General features: G+C 37.5%; 1 protein-coding gene across 1 annotated transcript in view; it reads left to right on the top strand.

The window, feature by feature from the left end:
* Window positions 1-20609, top strand: part of KMS1 (SNARE associated Golgi protein family) — a 45915-nt gene extending 25306 nt beyond the window's left edge. The window contains exons 5-8 of the mRNA XM_089439095.1: window positions 134-291; window positions 960-1076; window positions 19436-19615; window positions 19843-20609. Coding sequence (XP_089295221.1) covers window positions 134-291; window positions 960-1076; window positions 19436-19615; window positions 19843-20061 — 674 coding nt within the window. The 3' untranslated portion in view covers window positions 20062-20609. The remainder of the gene's footprint in view (window positions 1-133; window positions 292-959; window positions 1077-19435; window positions 19616-19842) is intronic.
* Window positions 20610-20961: the final 352 nt, after the last annotated feature.

Raw genomic sequence — 20961 nt, 5'->3', positions numbered from 1 at the left:
AATTTTTTCTTTTGTAGAATTGCATTCTCTTGCTTAATTTAGATACTTGATGATGCTTTTACCTTTTTAATTTATATCCTGTGCTTTAAGCATCTTTAGGAGATGTGGAACTTACATGGGAAGTTTCTTGTAGCACGATTGTCTGGGGAGAGCCTGAAAGAACTAGAGGAGTTGGATTCTTCTGTTATTGAGGGAAGAGGATTTCTGTCAGTTTGGCTGATGCGCCTGAAGCGCTGGACTGTCTCAAAGTCCCAGCATCTTAACTTCTTTACTATTCTTATCCTTGCATCTGTAAGTATCAGAATTTCTTAATGAAGGGCTCTTGAGTCAGCTGCGGTACTTAGACTGTACTTGTTGTATCTGCACTTGCTGCTTAGATTCAAATCATGTTATACTACAAGTGTCGTCATATGCATATTTATAGTGATAATAGTATCATGATTTGTTACGACCCCTAGGGGGCCTGTATTGGGTTAAATGTATATGGTATGACCCAATGGGGGGGCATATATGGGGTCTTGGATGTCATAGGTTGTAAGTAGTCCCATGTTTGAATGGTAAATCCCAGGGGTTAAATTTTCACTTGTACCGTATTCGAAAATATTCTGCATCTGACACTGCATGGTGTAAATTATGTCTTTGTTGCAAAAAACTGTGCCTCATTTTTATTGTATCCCCTGCTCACTGGATGTTTTTTGGAATACATTGTACATGTGAAAATTTAAACCCTGGGATTTACCATTCAAACATGGGACTACTTACAACCTATGACATCCAAGACCCCATATATGGCCCCCCATTGGGTCATACCCCCATGGTGTAAATTATGTCTTTGTTGCAAAAAAATGTGCCTCATTTCTATTGTTTCCGCTGCTCACTGGCTGTTTGTTTGGAATTCATTGTAATTTTATTTTCTTTTAAATATTCCTATAGCTTGATTTCTTATGTTTTATTTGCAGGTACCAAATCCCTTGTTTGATCTTGCAGGCATGATGTGTGGGCAACTTTCAGTTCCATTCTGGAAATTCTTCATTGCAACCTTAATTGGAAAGGCAATAATTAAAACACATATACAGGTATGCTTCTTTTCTCATGATTCTCAGGAATAGAAATAAATCACATAGAAAACTGCCCATTTAATGAATATACTTGTAGTATTGTGTCTTGCCTGAGATCCTACACGTTGGTAGCAATGTGGAGCATTAAGACCATTTTTGGTTAGTTTGCAGCAACGTGGTGCATAAATGCCAGTATTTTTGAGTGAATTCATGGTGGAAATATTCTCATTATTTCATTACCAATGGATAATAACTCATTCTTGCATTTTGGCGTTTCAATAATTGGCAATTGCACATATCATCAATATAAATGAATTTCTTGAAGAGAATATTGTTTCCAAAAGGAAAGACTGTCACAGTAGCAAAAGATCTGTGTGGTAACTGTTACTTTTTGCACAAGTATTATTATAAATTGTATAGTAAAACATAGATTACTAGCTGGCCGCATTTTGAAGGCAGCCTGCCATCTGTGCCACTTACGTGATTCTGTATAGAGGATCCCAAAAAAGTGTCATACCTTTTCAATCCCTAGAGGAGTGCCATAGTTATCTCTTATGTGGGTTCTTCTTTTTGCACATAAAAATGGTATCATCCACTTCAAGCTTGCACATAGAATGAACTGAAGTGGTTATCTTGTTCTTCCTTGTTTGCATCATTCAGAGGGATGAATTGGTTCATTGATGCAAGAAAGCAATAATTATTAGACATTGATTAGTGTTATCCAAAGTGGGATACTTTGTTTGTTAAGGAAACTGATTGTGCATTTTCTCCCGAAGTGAATGTATGATGTATTCAATACCCTTTTGGCTCCACTCTTCCTATTGTTGAGCTTCCAATAGATATAGAATAGAAAGGAATCAACACAAAATCTTAATCATGCAATAAGAGAGAGTCCAAGAATAAGAGAGCAGAACACTTGATGGTGCCCTTAAGATAAATCACTTTAAAGTTTATATGATAAAGTGATTCACATGGATGTTAAAGTTACAAATGAGAGTGGGTGTATAAATACCTAACTTGAGAGGTAGGGCACTTTCCCCTGTAGGGGTTATGGAGGCCACATATACTAGGTCAGCGTTATCATCACAAAATTTTGCACCCTAGAGCAAAGCCTTCACAAGGTGCAAAGACTAGTGGAACATTAGAAGTGTTGTCACTGCCACCTACGCAATGCCTTTCCTTATTTTAGTGCTGGACAAGTCCAACATGAGGGAGGATTCCCTAGTAGGACTTGTGGTTTCTAAGGCAAAACGCAATCAAGTCTAAGGTCTACTAAGTAGCTACTTGATTCACCACCAATTAAATATTGCAAACAAGTTTTGGATTAGATGGTTACTCAAAATAAATTCCAGATTTGACTTTTACTTGCTTCAGGGCTGATTTAGGGTGTTTATCAAGTTGTTATCTAATGCAAAATATCCCCAAACAAAGTAAATCTGAAAATTACTAGTGATTATAAAACTTGTTTAAAAGGTTAAAATAACCACAGTAAACAAGTTACGTCAGCAGTACACTTTAGACCTTTAAACATGTTATTATCTAGTAAAAAATAAGGCTAAAACAATGAGTAAATATAGGGTGTGAAATCTGAAAATTAAAGGACATGTGAAATCTAAGAATTATAAATGAGCTGGGTTGATATTCTGAATAAACTAATTTTAAGTCAAGAAAATGCAAGAAAACCATAGGTTTTTAGGTAAAAATATGCAAGAAAAACCCAACACATCTTGTTTTTCTTGATGGCTGAAAATTAAATGTAAGTTAAACAAACCTAGATTTACCCTAAAAGAAAGATAAAATTTGAAAATTTGAATTTGAGATTTGACTAGAAGAGAGGAGTAATTTTTTTCGGGCATATGGGGTTAACGAAGGACTCCCTTGAGAAAGTGTAAGTAGAACTATGGTGCTAGTTATGGTTGTTCTCTACAAACCCTTACAAATCCGCCTAGTGCCTTACAAGCTTCAAGATAGTTTAAAGGAATTGTTCATGAAAAATATTCTTCCAAGAGACTTGAAGAAGGGACTTGTTCATGAAAAATATAGAGTGCACCACCATTACTAGAGAAGTACAACTACACTCCCAATCATTCATAAACATTCATAAGTATTAATTGAGATCACTCAAGAAATCGATTCATCCACAAAACCCTAGCCAAGAGCATCCATGAAATTTGTAAAGCTTCTACAAGACATCATCCTTAAGAATCCACTCTAATTATCCATTCATAGAAAAAATATAGAAGTCATATCACACAAGTAGTGTTCTTCACAAATTTTAGCAATGATTCACAAATGAGAAGTGCTTCTTTATTTATATGAGAGGTCTAGCACTCTTTTCATTATAATAATATATTTTCCTATCTTTTATCCTAAGAAAATATAAAAATACCTTTATCTCTGAACATAAGCCCTAGATAGAAGGCAAAAATACATAAAATATCCATAGAACAAGAATGGATATGTTAAGGGACCTTCAACAATGCTCCCAAAATGAAGTAAAACATGCTCAAATCCCAAATCATCAATGATGCTCCCAAAATGAAGTAAAACATGCTCAAATGCCTAATCATCTTGCATAAGTGCATGATCAAGTCAAATGTGTGGCATATGTGGGTTCCCAAGAGTGGATGACTCACTCAAATATATAATATAAGTTAAAATATGCTTCACTTTTGGTCAAGCCCATATTTGCAGATATCCATCAATCTTGGAATACCATGCTTTTGGTGCCTACTTGAGTCCATACAAGGCTCTCTTAAGATTACACACATGGGACTCCTTGCCTTTTACCTTAAAGCTTTGAGTTTGCTTTATGTACACTTCTTCCTCAGTGATCCCACTAAGGAAAGTTATCTTCACATCCATCGAATGCATCTTCCATCCCATAAATGAAACCAAGGACTTAAAAACTGGAATATAAGTGTACCTAGTGACTAGAGAAAACATTTCCTTGTAATTCTCTCTCTCTCTCTCTCTGGGAGAACCTTCTTGCCACAAATCTTGCTTTGAATTTCTCAATGCTGCCATCTGCAACATGCTTGATCTTGTACAACCACCTAGAGGCTGGAATTCAAAATTGACTTCACTATGTCCCCATGGAGGTGTACTCCACCATGGGGTCTTGCCATACTTGCTAGTCTGAATTCTCCTGAAAACCCAAATTCTAGGAATCTAGAATGTTACTCCTTAATGTCATATAGTCTAGAAACTTCTTCGGAGGTTCTCTCTCTAAAAGTGCTCCTAGGTGTTTCAACTTGCTTATGAACATCCCTAAATGTTTGACTAAAGCATTGAGGTATTTTGACAAAAGTAGAAGGGGCTCATGTCTTCCCCTCTTCACTCGAAGGTTATTGTACTGCCGTGGAAATCACTAGTGACCTTGGCTCAACTTTTGGAGGTTCTTGCTCTTCATCCTCTATCACTGGAATAGGCTCATGTACTTCCTTGTTGCAAAGTCTTCCTCAAACATTACATCCTAGCTCATTATTGTCTTCCTCTACTCTAGAATATAGACCTTGTAAGCATTTGAAGTTTCATTGTAACCCACAAATAAGCCCTTCATATTGGAGGGCCCCAACTTGTTTCCCTTCTCTACCAGTGCTTTGATGTAAATTGGACCAAGGTTGCTTGGAAGCAGGAACAAAAGTGAAAGCGAAAGCGAGAGCGACAATTTTTAGAAGCTTTTGGGTTGAGAGTGATTTTAGGAGCGTTTTATATATATATATTTTGATGCATATATGCCAACAAAAGCATGTAAAATGATGCATTAGTTATAAAAGGCATAAATACATAGATTAAACCATATAACATCAATCATCTGGTAGTTATAATGTTCATCAACCATAGGTCCACAAGTTACAACATCTCGATTCTCATCAAGCTTAAAGTTTCAAAATTCACTGTATAACGTTTCTCAGCACTAAAGTTGTACTTGTAACCATTACCAAACTATAACAAAGAATATCAAACATGAAATGAAACGTTTCAACTTTCATGAAGCATCATATTCATAATTCATTACTAATGAGTTATAATTTCCAATTTCAAACTTCAAACTTAAATTGTCATATATTGTTTATGAAAAATACCATAATAAATATGAAAGAGTCAATAGTTATAAAAAGTATTAGAAACTAGAAAAGACAAGTAAATCTACTATCTATTAATTTTTTTTTTGCTATGAGGAACTTCTAATTTCCTTTCTCATGATCTATGAACAATGGGAGTCTTGTCTCGCCAGACGACCATGCCAAGAGCCAGAAGGTGCATGACCTCCATGCAATGCTGCAGATGGAGGTGGCGACAAAGTTGGTGCAAGTTGAGCACTGCTAGTGGATGATGGGGGTGACATGGCTATTGATGCTATTTCATCCTCATCCAAAAGTTATGATTCCACTTGTTCTAAATGTAAGGCTCCGTCCTCCAAATTATCCTCCTTCGAGTTGTTGTCCCAAGTGATATGTGCTCTATCAAATCGAGCCCGCTCACATTAATGTGTCAGCAACCTCAAGCTGTAGTGTACATAAACTAAGCTTTCTGCTCGGTTTTCATCAAGGCAATTTTTTTTGACATTTTGGATAAAGCTATAGGTTCTTCAACACCTCTTTGCAAAATAAGTATTAACCACTTGTGAAAGCACTTTAACTTCCAATTTTGCCAAAGGTCCCTCGTAGCCATACATGTTCCACCATTCAACATGATCCAATCTATCTTTATCATCGATTGCATGCAAAGAACCAAACACTCCAGTTCGACTGAAGTATTTGCTTGATTCTCCATACAATCTAGCACACTCCTCCTTGTTAAGGAGCAACTTGTCTAATGCTAACATATATCCATTTTGAACCTCTAGATTTGTATGGGGTTTCCTCCTAACTCCACCCCCAGGTGCAGGTTTGGCCAACCAAAATGGAGAGTAGCATTTTGGTGTAAGAACATATGCCAAGGCATTGAGTGGAACATTAAGATTATCCCACCTTTTGACCACATGTTTGTGAATATGATCATACAAGATGGGATCTTTCGGACATACGTCAAGGCATGGAGTGGAACATTAAGATTATTCCACCTTTTGACCACATGTTTGTGAATATGATCATACAAGATGGGATCTTTCGGCTAAACAATATCTTTGATTTTCCCTAGCATGCTATCCATCTACTTATACAACTCCCCAATCATCGACACATCTATATCTGCAAAACTAATCATGTTATAAATGGGCTTGGTGAACTGCAAAACATTCTTCACAGTTGCCCAAAAATGACCATCAAGAACGATGTCCTCCACCTCTTGAAAATCTTCCTTGTCAGATGTGGTTGCAACCCCGTCCTTCAATACCTGCCATGATTCACTTGTTATCATGCTAGCCAATGCCACTCTTACTTTCAAAAGGTGCTTGAAGGTGAGGTAATAGCTAGCAAATCTAGTCTTTGCAATCTTCAATAGCTCCAACCTTGAGTGACTGCGGAAAAGGCCATGGGCATTGCTATGATTGGTAATAAATCTTATCATGTACTTGCCTTTCTTGTACAATGAACCAATCCATTTGTATTGAGGTTCCTTTATCTTAATAATGTCACGCATCAAAAGGTTCATTATGTGAACCAAACACCCAAATCAAAAGATGTTGGGGTATCTATCCTCAATGATTGCTCTTGCTACCTTATAATTAGAAGCATTATCAGTAATGACTTGGATGACATTGTATGGCCTAATACTTTCAATTGTTTGAATTAATGGTTTTGCAATGTTGATGTCAATCTTGAACTTATTTGAGTAGTCATGAGATGAAAGGAAGATTGCACCAGTAGCAAACACACCAAGAACACTTATCAATGGCTTGCCTTTTACATTTGTCCAACCATCAGATACAATGGATACCCCATATTCATTCCAAGCATTTGTGAATTTACCCAAAGCATTTTTTATTTTGGCTTTTTCCTGATCAGGTCCCATGGTTATAACTTTGTCATATCCAAGGTTCTTGTATCCTTTAGCGGCATCATTGATGGCGACAACCATTACATGCCAATAAGGTGAGCAAAGAACATTGAATGGTATGCCACATGCAAAGAGAAAGCGAATTTTTTTTGCATCCACACCTTCCCTACAACCTTGATTAAGGAGTTATGATATTGTTCTACGCCTTAAAGGGATGTCTGTGCCTATGGTTGCAAATCCACTACCATGGGTGGATGTTGATGGAATTCTTGCTCTATGTGTGCTAGTGGTGTCAGGTTCACACTTTGATCTTTTTGATTTGTGTTGTGCTTCTTCCTCTTCCCTTATATATTTAGATCTATGTTGTGTTGGCACATTTGCACAAGTTTCGATTCCTATTTTCTTATTTCCATCCCATGGCCTTTTCCCACATAGATGCTTTCTGGCATGGGTATATGAACCCGTGTAAGTAGATTTGCAATGGGGGCATACAAATTTAGTGGTTCCACCCCCTTTCCCTCCTCCAAGCCTTGTAGCATATTTCCTCAAGGTTGTTTGGTCTACCCTAGTTTTCTTTTCATCATCTTCTCTCCCATTATCCTCCTCTTCCTCTTCCTCTTAGTACTCCTCTTCTGCAAGGCATCCTAATCCACCACTACCCACTTCTTCATCACTTCTTCTCCTTCTGTTTCCCAACACCACGATCATAGCAAAAAATGGAACCAACAAGATAAGGCTAAGCCATATAGCCATCATGTTTGTTGAAAATGAGGTAGGAATGGGAAAGAGCAGGACAAGAGAACATCTAGATTCTAGATTCATTCAACATATAAAAAACACAAATGTTACATGGAAAATAAAAGAATGGGATTAGCCCCTACCTCTTTGGTTCTCCAATGGTGCTGGCATTCTTCAACCTCCCAGGCTCTTACAAATCGAAACCCTCAATCTCCCTTGCAAGTTCCCATAATCTCCCTTCAATCTCCCACAACCTCCTCAAGCTCAAACCCTCTCAATCTCTCTCACTCATAAAATGATGTTATGTGGGAGGGGAGGATGCCTTTTATTCTTTTTGGCCCCTCCCATTTCCCTCCAAAAAAGAAAATTCCCCCCTCTCTTGGCCTCACACTGGCGTCTTTGGGTGTTGGAGCGGTTTTTTTTGGTGGGAACAATCGCTCCCCGAAAATCAAGGGGCACAATTTCTTTGTGGGAGTGCGCTCTCGAAAATCGCTTCCAAGTGGGAGCAATTTGGGAGTGTGCTCCCTAAGCTCTTCCGATTGGAGTGCGCTTCGTGAGTGGGTGCAACGGGGGTGGGGGGTGCTCCCTCACAACCTTGAATTGGACAACCAAAGATGTGAAGATCACTCCTTTTCCTTCACACCAATCACTGCCCCATTTAGTGGCTTGTCCTTGAAGATCTTTTGAAGCCATCGGTTTTGGATGTATATTGTTGTGTTGCATGCCTTTGCCCAAAAAAGCATCGACAAGTCCTGGTTTTGTATCATAGCCTTAGCAACTGTTATGATTGGTTGATTGTTTTGCTCTTCAACCCCATTTTTCTGTGGGTTGTATAGAATTGTTAGCTCCCTCTTGATTCCCGCCTCCTTGCAAAAGCCTTCTAACTTCTTGGAGGTATACTTTCCCCCATTGTTTGATCTCAAGACCACATCATTGGTCTTTAAGAAGTAGATCAAAATCTTGTGAGAGAAATCATCAATAGAGGAAACATAATACATATTTGTTATTGATGCTATTGACATTGGTCTAGAAACATTCGAATAGAGTAGGTTTAAAATCCCCTTAGACTTACTATTGCTCCTTGGGAAAGCAACCTTGGCATGCTTTCCATGCGTGCACCCTTTGCATGCACTGTGCTGCTCAGTACAAAATGATGGAAGACCTGTGACTATCTCCCTCAGAATATGAAACACCCTGTGATGCAGGTGCTCCATCCTCTTGTGTGACAAATCAAACAATTTGTCGCTATTATGCACCAAAGCCTAAACATGTTCACCCTAAACTTATACAAATTAATGTTGCAAACATCGGTATTGGGATAAAATCTGCAAGGGTCTGGAAAACCAAAAAATCGTAAAAATCGGGAAATTATAGGTAAAAATCGGGAAACATCGGCAAAATTAAGATACCATCAAAATATTGGTAAAAATCGACAAACATCGGCTAGGCCAAAAAGTCTCGATTTCAAGATAAAATCAGGATGTTATCGAGATGTTCACAACACTGATACAAATTACCTTATCAAACCCCTATTACCTAGGCTATATCTGGGCTAGGATCCTTTGGCCTGATGAGGACTCGCTGGTTCTGAACCTGATTGCAAATCTTTTATTCTCCATGACTGAAACTGAAAGCAAATTCTTCCTGAGACTTAGAACAAACTTATATAATCAAGATCTAAAGAATAACTTGAATTGAGCTAGAAGGGAATAGTACCAACTCCTGCTACTAGGTATTTGGCATCATTACCAAGCTGAACATGTAATCTTGAACCCTGCTTCTTCAGATTATAAAACAATTACCATGTTGATGTCATATGTTGAGATGCTCCACTGTCCACCATGAATCCCTCAGAATTGCGTTGGTAGAAAGAGAAGATATTATTGAGAAATCTTTCTTGAACTTGGCAGCAAGCATGTTCGTCTGAATTTTTGCAGACTACTACTTGCTTTTGCCGCTGTTTCCTTTTACTCTCTCTTCTTTGGACACTGTGAGGCATAATGACTTGTTTTTGACAGGTGAAGGGATTCCTAACTCTTTCCCTTACCCTTGTTGGTTCCTTTATTACCACCCTTCTTGTTGGCCTTTGATTCCATCTGAGTCTCCTACTGGATACAGTCATCCCAAAGCCTAAATACCTGTGACAAAATGGTTCCCATGATGGCAGGAAACCATTTAGTGCCATGTTTACTAGCTTTGTATCTGGAATCTTCTCTCCAACAATTGCACACTGATCGTGAATTTGTGTGATCTCCATAAGGTAACGGTGAATGTGTTTGATCTAGTCATTCCTATGGATCTGAGTTTGTTTTGCAATATCATCTTTTTGTTAATGTTCTGACTTTGGAAAAGACTAACCAGGGCATTGAACGTGCCCATTGTATTCTTTTCGGATACATGAAGAATCAGATGGTATTTTATGGCATCCAAGATCATCTGCTTCGCCTTCATTTCCTTTATGATGTGAGCTGCCAAGTCCCACGAATCTATAGGTGGAATCACAACGGCCTTGACATATTTCATATATCATTTCTTTTATTAAGAGTGTAACCTTCACCTTCCATGCTGAGAAATTCAAGTCACCATCCAATCTGTCCTCAAACCAGATGCCCGTTGCTCCCATCTCCGAGATATATTGCACAAACTCCTAAATCAGGAAACAAAACTTCGAAATTTTCTTATTGTTGGTTCTTCCAAGCAATAGATTTACTACTGCAAATCCTTGAGAATCTCATCAGAGATCATGCTCTGATACCATGTGACAATTTCAAGCTGTAGGTGACTAATTTTCTTACAATCTCAATTAAACAAGTAGATTGCTGAATTTAATTAATGCTGAAATTAAATTTCAAACTATAGCATCAACCACACAAGCTAGAAATTAAACAGTGGAAGCATGAAAATTAATTTCACACATGCATGGGTGATTACTCCTTCAAAACAGCTTTTCATTCTTTCGAAGAAAACTTACAAGGAAACCTCCATACACTGCCCAAAAAATTAGCACTGCATGGATACCTAAAACACATTGAATTGAGCTTGTACAACCCGCTGAAAAACCAGAAACAGTGGAAAATTGCTGTATGAGTTGCAGGACAGCTTGTATGGCCTATCTGTATGACTGTATGGTGCTATCCAGATTCCATATGACTGTACGGATCCATACATTGCTGTACATATAACTGTACAAACTTATGTGCTACTGTAAACATCTCTTTTCTTGCTGCCCACTCTCTCTCCCTCTTTGTCACTCAACTTGCTCCACCGTTCAAGTGTGTTGAAAGCCTCTATCTTGCCCTATCTTTATAGTTTTTAGTGGAGAACCTAAGTCATGCATGAGATACAATTTTAGACACAACTGCTAAATATAAGACTTTCACTTTTTTTTAGCTAAAGGGAATTAGGAAATAGAATACTTTTTCCAAAACTAGAATTACTTTTCGAAAATATCTTGAACTATTTCTCCCATATTTACACTGAATACATGCAGAAGTTCCTATTTGAGCTATAATTTTTAACAAAAGGCTGGGTAGTTATTTGATTCTAGATGTTAAATTACTAGCAGGTTATACATTCATGGTTCTGTAGTATGCCTTTTCTAGCGTATAGATATTTCATATTTCTGAAGAGACTGGAAAATGTTATTTTCAAAAAATATACTGTTATTGAGGCTTGCTATTTTCAGATGATATGTTGACTGTATGATCTATGAAGTATACTTATAAGAAATAATATTTTGGAGTTAGTATTTTATTCTTGGCACCTTTGATAGGGATTCTAGTTCTAAGCATATAATTGGAGTCTTAGTACTTAGTAGCACATTATTATATGTATTGTGTGTGTGCAGATAGAGGATCATTATTGAGATTATTAGTGTTGAGGCCTTCTTGGCTTGGTTTCCTATTCTCATGGAGTAGTAGAGATCCCACCTCTAACTATCTCTGTTATTGTACTTAGTTGCTAGTTCTGAGGATCTTGTTGGGCATTTCACCCCTAGTTTGTTGAGTTAGTTCTCTTTGTTAGAAAATCAGAAAGGTAGAAAGATTTTCTTATGGTGATAATCACTTGTGATATTCTTATGTTCTTATTAACTTTCTTATGTTCTTTTATCTTTGTTTTATCAAGCAATTATCAAAAGCAAAACATGAAGATCAGGGACACCAGATGTAGGCAGACAGCTGAGGCTAAAACCCTTATATAGGGGAAAACTCAGTCAAGAATTCTTCCATCAGTAATTCAAATTGAGATGGACCAAGACCCTAGACCAAGATACCTTCTTCATCCACCAAGTCAGCCTTTCAAGATGATGTAGTAGTCTTCTTCTTATATACCAGCTTTTGCCCAACAACAATCTAGCAATTTGACTTCCAGTTGCAAAATTTCGATCCCCAACAGCAGAATTTCGGTCTCCCAATTAGTGCAGAATTTCGGCCCCCCTTCCAGTAGTTGCACAACTTCACACGTGTGGGAAAGAGAAATTTTTTTTACTTCTTATGCTTGTGAAAGACCTTTGCTATCCTTCTTCCTCTTCTTCTTTGAAATTCACACTTTTTCTGGCCCCAGAAGTTACAAATCGAACTTGTTGTGAGTGAGTGACAAATGAGGTCGAAATGACGTCGAGTTGCTGCCTTTATATAGTGATTTTGCTGACCAGATTTAGGCCAACTTGGTGGAGTCCTAGAAGACTTATTTTAATAGAAAATAAATTTCTTTTTTGACAAATAATTCCCAAGAAGGATTCTTTACATTATGACATGGACAAGTACACTTGACACAAACCCTAAAAGCCGGCAATGGAGGCTTTGACTTAAAAGCAATTGACCCAAGCATGAAACCCATGCTTTAATAAGTCAATTTTAATAATAATAAAATTTCATTTTACTTCTTTTGATAAATACATTATATTGTGACTTGAATACATTTATGAAGACCGAACCTAGTTACATTCTTCAACATTCCTTCTTAATTAGGGAGGTATTCATAATTACAACCTTATAGAGGTACATGTAAGATCTACAATATAAACTACGAAGAGTTCAGGCACACTCAGTGCCACAGACTATATACCTGACGAGGGTTATCTATTCGGGTGGGACTAAGATGGACTAAAGCTTTCAACCAATATAGGTACCATCAAGCTTACTAACTAACCATCATCCCAAGGATCAAACTCATTGTGTGTGAGTGACAAATGAGGCCGAGTTGCTGCCTTTATATAGTGATTCTGCTGCCCAGATTTAGGCCGACTTGTCCAGTTTGAGGCCGACTTGGCAGAGGAGTCCTAGAAGACTTATTTAAATAGAAAATAAATTTCTTTCTTGAAAAATAATTCCCAAGAAGGGTTCTTTACATCGTGACATGGGCAAGGACACGTGACACAAACCCTAGAAGCCAGCAATGGAGGCTTTGACTTAAAAACAATTGATCCAAGCATGAAACTCATGCTTTAATAAGTCAATTTTAATAATAATAAAATTTCAATTTTCTTCTTTTGACAAATACATTATATTGTGACTTGAATACATTTATGAAGACCGAACCTACTTACATTCTTCAACACTCTTGATGTAAAGCTATATAAGTTTGTGTTTGCTTAATGAAAATTCAGTTATAAGTTTTTATTTTGCATCTTGTGTGTAGAACTCTGCTCATGAGTGGACTTATTCCAAACCATTGGTATCAGAACAGGTTAGATCTGTTTGGGAATCTTGTTTCCCTTAAAAGGAAAAAATTTTCCTCTTCCATTCTCATTAATATGTAATTATTAATGTGAAAATTACAGAAACTTATTTTTGGTTGAGTTCATTCTAAAAATTTGTTGATTCAACAATCTGCATGTGGCTGTGCTATATTTGTTTTAGCTTATTTGGCTTCATATTTGATCGTGTTGCAGCTATCTGCTCTTGAGACACCACTGGGGCCTCTCACAAAATTTGTGGGCATGGATTTCAATCTCAGTGATTCATATCATACCTTCCTCTTGCATATCTGTACACTTTACAATTGGAACTTGTGATCTTCATGTGAATCTCTGGTATTTAATGATAAAGAGGCTTTCACTGCACTACAGACCTCAGTATAAGTGTCCATAGCAAGTGCTCAGGTCCTCAATCTATACGTGAAGCTTGTTGCTTTTAATATGCCTCACGATATGGGGAAATGCTCTATCCACCTTGGTATCATCGATCTGCCCCTTCACCAATCTGCAGACATCAACATTTATCCACAAATCTAGCTGTGTTTCATGCCCTTCTCATTGGATCTGCACTCCAAATTTGGTTGAGCAGACTACCATCAACCAGCACATCTTGATGTGCTGGTTTTGATGTTTGTAAATTCTTGGTTTAAGCCACTTTCATTTTGCATGAAGTCTGTTGTATCAAGTTTGCTTGGAGCCAATGTCAAGAACATCATTTGAGGTGAGTGGTGTGTTATGTGTGGGAATAAACAGCTTGATCATAGCCTCCATGCGATTCTTTGGGGTTTTGTTGTTTGCAGCCTTAGTTCCTGTTACCCAATGTATATAGAGGGGTAACAATAGGAGAAATTTTCTCACATGTTGCATATTTCGAGCCAACAACCTCATGTGCCCCTCAGATAGCAGCCTCTCAGATACATCTCACTCATTATTGGTCAGCCCATTCACTTGATTAACACACTCATCCGATGAAGGTGGGTCAATGACCATTAGGTACATTAGCCATTGCTTCATACGAAGTACTTAGATTTAATGTTATAGGCATCTAAGTAGGGATCTTGGGTTGAAGTCAAATATTGGATCATGATGTTTGGAAGTTATACTTGTTGTCTTATTTCACCTTTGTGGTCATCCTTTCTTTCTAGTTCATTGTCATCACTATGGGGATTCCACTGTGCAAGAGGGGCATGAATAGGAGGCTTTGATGGAGAAAGTGTGTCCCATGCATATCATGATCTATCGAAATGAAAAGGACTTGCAATGAACATCCTAGCTTCTATGATTAATGAACTGCACATTCTAAAGGCTAGTTAAAGGGTGGAAAAAGTAGTGTCGAGGAAAGGGTAACTCAAGTAATGCAAGCGCTCCCTCCACAAAGGCACTCATGGATGATGATCTTGCATAACACATGTATAAGACGATGACACCTCTAATGAGGTCACCTTGACCATATCACTTATCATTTACACCTATTGATTGAAGGGTTGGCCTAGGAGCTATTCCTTACCCCGAGGCTGGGAGCACCTAATAGGGGTAATTGATGACCCTCCCATACCTAAATTTGGTAACTTGTATGAAGTCTTAAACTAGTGTGAAGTTTGAAGAAGATAGTTAATGTAATATACTTACATGGATTTTGACATTAAATATTTTCAACTTTTTATGCTTCAATGACCCTTGTATGCATATTTCTTAGTCTTACTTGACTTCTATGCTTGATGATGATCTAGACATGTTCAGGGTCCTTTGGAGGATGTTGATGATGCTATACACCATTTGGATGGTTGTCCACTTGATGGTGGACATTGGACACTTTATGAAGAGCATTGGGCTTGATGGTGAATTGGCATACTTTTGAGACACTCCACCCCATGGACCCTGGATGTTGCCACTCGGGGCTAGGACATTGCACATAAGCTTGATGTGGCACCTTATGCATGACGTGGGGGGTTGGATGGATGATGTTAGGTGTGACGAGGCACTTTTTGATGATAGGACACGACTTTTTTGATGATTCATTGAACCTTATGAGGAGACACGTCTTTTGGAGATATAGCATCACCCTTCTTATGGCTTTACAATCACATGTGTGACCTTTTGGAGGGATTTTTCTCATGTTTTATCATTGTGTTTTCATCTTTGAGGCTATGTTGGGCTTGAGGAGGCACCTTTTGACGATAAGACATGACCCTTGGGTGAGGAGACTTGCCTTTTTGATGTTTCATTGCACCTTTTGAGGAGAGACATGTCTTTTGGAGATATGACGTCACCTTTCTTGAGGCTTTACAATCACGTGTGTGACCTTTTGAAGGGATTTTTTCATGTTTTATCATTGTGTTTTCATCTTTGAGGCTATTTTGGGCTATGTTGCAAGAAATGTGGAAACCCCCCATACTATCCATGTTTTGGTACAGTAACCCCAAAACATGTTGCAGGCACCATTCAACGTGTTTCAACATTCATATGACATGTTTCGCCATTTGTACAACCTGTGTGGGGCTGCAAGGCATGCTTGTGTAGCCTATTTTTGGCTTGGGACTCACTAAAATTCATTTTCAAGTGATTAATTTTTTTAGTGATTAGGTTTTAGTAATATTTTTTGGAGTTTACTGCTTACATCGAATGCCTTTTGTTTAAATGTTCCTAAGCCTTGGCATTTGCTCATTTATTCATGAATCTGTATTCTAAATCATAATGTTAAAATTAGAACTTCAATGCATTTCCCTATTTCCTAATGTTTTAGGGGTCACGTTTTGAGTGTGTTTCCATTTCAAATACATAGTACAACCTTTGATTACAATACCACCAATTTCCTTAAAAAAGACTTGATACAAATCCCATTGTGTTGGATGATATTGATCCAACTTCAGAATGGGTAGAAGGGTCTTGTCAATGAAGTTTGATGTTGATTTTGATATTGATGCCATGGAATGGGGGTTGGTTGATGCCAATGCAGATCTAGTAGTTGAACAAGGAGCTGACAAAAGCAAAGCACGTAGCATGGCACATGCAAGCACTAGTCATGCAGCTTGGCCAACTCGTGCTTCTACTAGTCCTAGAACTTCTACTATGATTGAGGTTGCAAATGTCCTTGAGGAGTTTGAAGACTCCGAGCTAGATGATATTTTTGTAGCCCCTGCAGATGATCCCATTTCTAGTAGTGATGATGATTTTGATGATTGATCATGTTGATCAATGATTTGTACTAGGAACACTACTTGTAGCATGGTTTTTGGACTCTAGAGGCCATTTAGAGCCTCATTGATTATGTATTTTGATGTTGATATGTATTGCACTTGGTGTCATTTGAGATATTCACCCTTACATGGTATATAGATGAGCAAACCTTGCATATTTTGTCTCTAATGGTTTGGAATCTTAAAAATATTTTTTGCATTAAAAATTAATTATTTTATATACTTTTTAAAAACTGATTCATTGAATCTGAATCAATCCAAGTCGAAACCGAGTTGATAGGTGGCTGCATTGAAACCAAGTTGATAGGTGGCCGCATTGAAACCAAGTTGATAAGTGGCCAAGTCAACTATGATGGAGACCCTTTGGATAACACTCCACTATGCCCTTAGTTGATTCTTGTAACAACCCACTTTCAAGTTTGATAATAAGATCTACATTCCCTATTTTGATGGTTCACCTAATGGTGAGAAGTTCGATGCATGGATTCAAAGGCTGTATTTTTTGACTTGGCAAAATATTAATTTAGAGCATAGGATGATAGCTATTGAAATTCATATGGGTGATCAAGCTCTCACATGGTGGCACTCCCATGTTCAAATACCAAGTTTATCTGATTAATTGGCTATTAAACTTTGGCTTGATTCAATGATAATGTGGAAGAGATTTCATTATCTTAGGTCCTGTTGTTGTATACTAGTAGCCTAGTGCAAAGCCTCACGAGGCACTCTAGGCATCAGGCAACAATGAGATCAACAACCACTGTCACCTCAGTAGCTTCTTCCATGCTGTTTTGTGGTCGGATATAATCCACACAAGGGAGGCTTCCCCAACAATGCTTAGAGGTTAGATGACTATAGAATCCTAAGCCAAATGGCTCTCTAAGGAGCTTGCAAACTCACATACCCCAGAAAGGTCTTTTAATAAAGGAAGGTTCTAGGCAAGAGAGAAAGATGGATTAAAGGAAACTAATGGCTATGCCTAAGAGGTCAAGATAAGTCTTATATATTTCCAAGTTAGCTTTCCCACTAGCCACCATCAATTTACAAATTGCTATTATATATTAGGGTTTTAGGAGAATTTGTTTTTTCTTACAGCATGCAAAATATAACTGCAATAGAAAATAACCATCTAAAGGTATGAACAAGAAGGGACCTAAGGCTATTAAAAGGGACATATTTAAACAAGGGATAGGTCAACAATATGTTTTTGATGGCTGAAAATGCACAAAACAGCAAATAAAACCTAGACTTCAACCCTAAAATGGGGGTGAAAAATGCATGAAATGATAGATGTAATGGCAAACTCTAGGACAATAACATTTAAGTGCAAATTAGCTATAAAGTGCAGATTTAACCAAACCCTAATCCTAGTTTACCATAAAATAAAGAAATGCAAAAATTGAGTTGATCATCACACAATGACTAGTTCCTTCAATCAATTGGGGAATTGGGTCAGTAAGACAAGGTCAAAATGTTGAGGACCTTGGATAGAGAGGGGGGAGAGAGTTTGCTTCACCTCCAAAACCTACCAACTTAACTATTTTAGTAGATTTAAGGTCAAAAGCTGCAATCTAAGGTATCTGCATCATACCACCATTTGGCAATATATTCAAAAGCAACTTCTCTGCATTACTTCTTCCAATGGCTATCTAATGTGGGGTGAGTGTGGTTTGGAGTGTGAACTTGAGAGGCACTAATAGAGGCAGAGCCAGGGGAAGGCGTGAAATAACTCTGAATGTTCTCTTAAGGTGGATTGTGAGAGTCAGGAAGGGGAGGAACATAATGGAAGAGGTCTTGGACATTGATAGAAGGAATAGAGGAAGAATCTTCATATTCAAAACCACCACTAGACCTTTCTCTCATAAATGCAAGTAACTTCTTTTTTACAACTTTTTTTATTTCCTTTTCCTCACAAATTTGTCAAACTGATTGAGTGTTTCTGATGTAATATGCCCTATCACCTCCTTTGGTGCTCCACATGGGGTTACATGGCTTCTTACAATAGCCAAGTGTTGTTTTAACCTATGAATAACATCCCCCAAATCTTCTGCTTGCAATATTTGCAATACATCAGGTTAATAATAACATCACAATGTACCCAGGCAGTGTCTTTGACTCTTGGGGCCATGGATGATGGAATTTAAACATGAAGAAATCTGCAAATTCAATAATAAAACATGCAACAAATTACAATCATCAATGCAATGAGAAGCAGCTAAAAGGCAAAGCTAAAAGTTTACAATATTATAACTACTTTTCAAATATTAGCCTATTCATTCACATCACGCATGGTTATTAATGGAGCCTGTAACTTGCACTTTCATGATAATATGTCATCACAGTTAATTTAAGGAACATATTACCAGTGTCTGGGTGTAATTTAGGTTAGTTCTTTCGATATTCTTAATTTGAATCTTGTAGGTCTATTGAGTCTTTCATAATGTTATACTAGTCACTTATTGCATTAAGTATAAGCCAAGGCCTAGTAAGTTGTAACATATTCTATCCTTGATCCCATTAGGTCGAAGTGAACAGAGATCAGTCTCTAGACAAGTGCATTAGAAAGTGAAAATAGGAAGTAGAGGGCTACATGCACCTGCACATACTTGCCAACGAATTTTATGATTATAGGTAGAATTTCATTTAAACTGTATAAGAGTTTCAGCATTTGTGTTGGATAATTTCTGTACATTACTGCAGTTGAAAATGGTGGACATTGTCAGAGCATTAGCGATAATAATTTTAATTATCACAGCTATGATACTATTTGCTCAAATACTGCCATGTTTGTTGTTTGACAGACAATTTTTATCATCCTGGTTTGCAACAACCAACTGCTGGAGTGGGTTGAAAATGAGTTTATATTGATACTGGAACACATACCAGTGCTATCTGGTATTTTACCTCATGTTATGAATAAATTGCATACTGCCAAAGAGAGATTTAACCAGCAGCAAAATATGACTCCATTATCATCAAAGGTGAAAATCTCTGCCCTTTCTCGTTAAAAAAAGGCCCCTGTAAATATCTTTGATATCGGTTTTAAAATTAGATTTATTCATCTTTCATTGTTTCTGCCTTTGAGATATATATTTATTGCCTGAATTTTTGTGTGCATGGGCATTTCTCACATATTAATGCTTCTTGATATTTTAGTAATTTTACTGTTGATTTTCTGTTTCTCACCCCTGGCAAGAAATCTTTGCAGGCTAACAAGTGGGATTTCTCATTTGGCACCATTTGGAATACATTTGTCTGGCTTATGCTTATCGGATTCCTCAACAAAATAATTAGATCAACTGCCCAAGGCTTTCTCGAGGAGAAACAGAAAGAAAAGATTGAAGCATTGATAGCAGAGGGAGGTTTCAAAAGCGAAAAGGAAAAACCAGAATGTTCTAATGGCACAGCTGACCTAAAGACAGATTGAGGAAATTAGCTAGTCATATTTTTTGTTGCTAACTAAAGCAATGGTAGGATCATCATTTCAATTTTTGGCAACACCAAAATGTGTTAGCCGCTTATTGCAGCCACTTAACTTCTAAAAGGATATCACAACCCAGATGGGCATTTATCCATTCCTTTTGTACACAATGATTGGTCATTACCAATAGCATGGCTGTTTATGAACATTGACCTGAATTTACTAGGTGTGCTTCCTGCTGTGGTCAAAGGCATTTCCCTTGTATATTTTAAAGTTGGGAAGGGCCTTAAGTCATGCTTTATTTAGTTGAATTGCCTTGAAATCAAGGGCATTGTTGAACCAGTTAGGATTAAACTCAAGGTCTATGCAACCCATACACACTCAATCCTATGCCAAGTGCACCATCTTGTGAATTGCTTTCTTATGTAAAGAGGTTGTCCATTTAAAGACATCCATGATAGTATGTTTAGTATGCATGACAGGTCAAATTTGTCGTGCAAACTAAGGATGTAAAATTTCTTCTGCATAATATTAGACTGGACGTTTCTTGTGTATTACAGTTTATAAATAAAATGTTCCAAACAAAAATTCCATTTAATCTTTTACAAAATAAATTTTGTTACAATGAACATGTGAAACATAGTATCCACGGGAAGTCCACTTTTTCAGGAAAACGTCCAAGGTGATCTACCAGACTAAAGAGGCTGTCGGCTCACTTGATCACTCAATAATGCTTTATGCAGATGGGAAAAAGAGGACATAGTAATTAGGGAATTTACCGTACATACACTAGCTTTAAATATGCGTGCTCATGATCAATCCTTAAAGTGATTCTCTCAGAACACCCTTGATGATCTTCTACCAGACTAAAGAGGCTCTCGACTCACTTGATTGCTTGGAGTCCTT

This window comes from Pinus tabuliformis, chromosome 9 (assembly GCF_031772625.1).
Source record: "Pinus tabuliformis cultivar Carrire ecotype Pingquan chromosome 9, CPIR1, whole genome shotgun sequence".
Taxonomy (NCBI): Eukaryota; Viridiplantae; Streptophyta; class Pinopsida; order Pinales; family Pinaceae; genus Pinus; species Pinus tabuliformis.
This window is presented reverse-complemented; position numbering and strand designations above follow the sequence as displayed.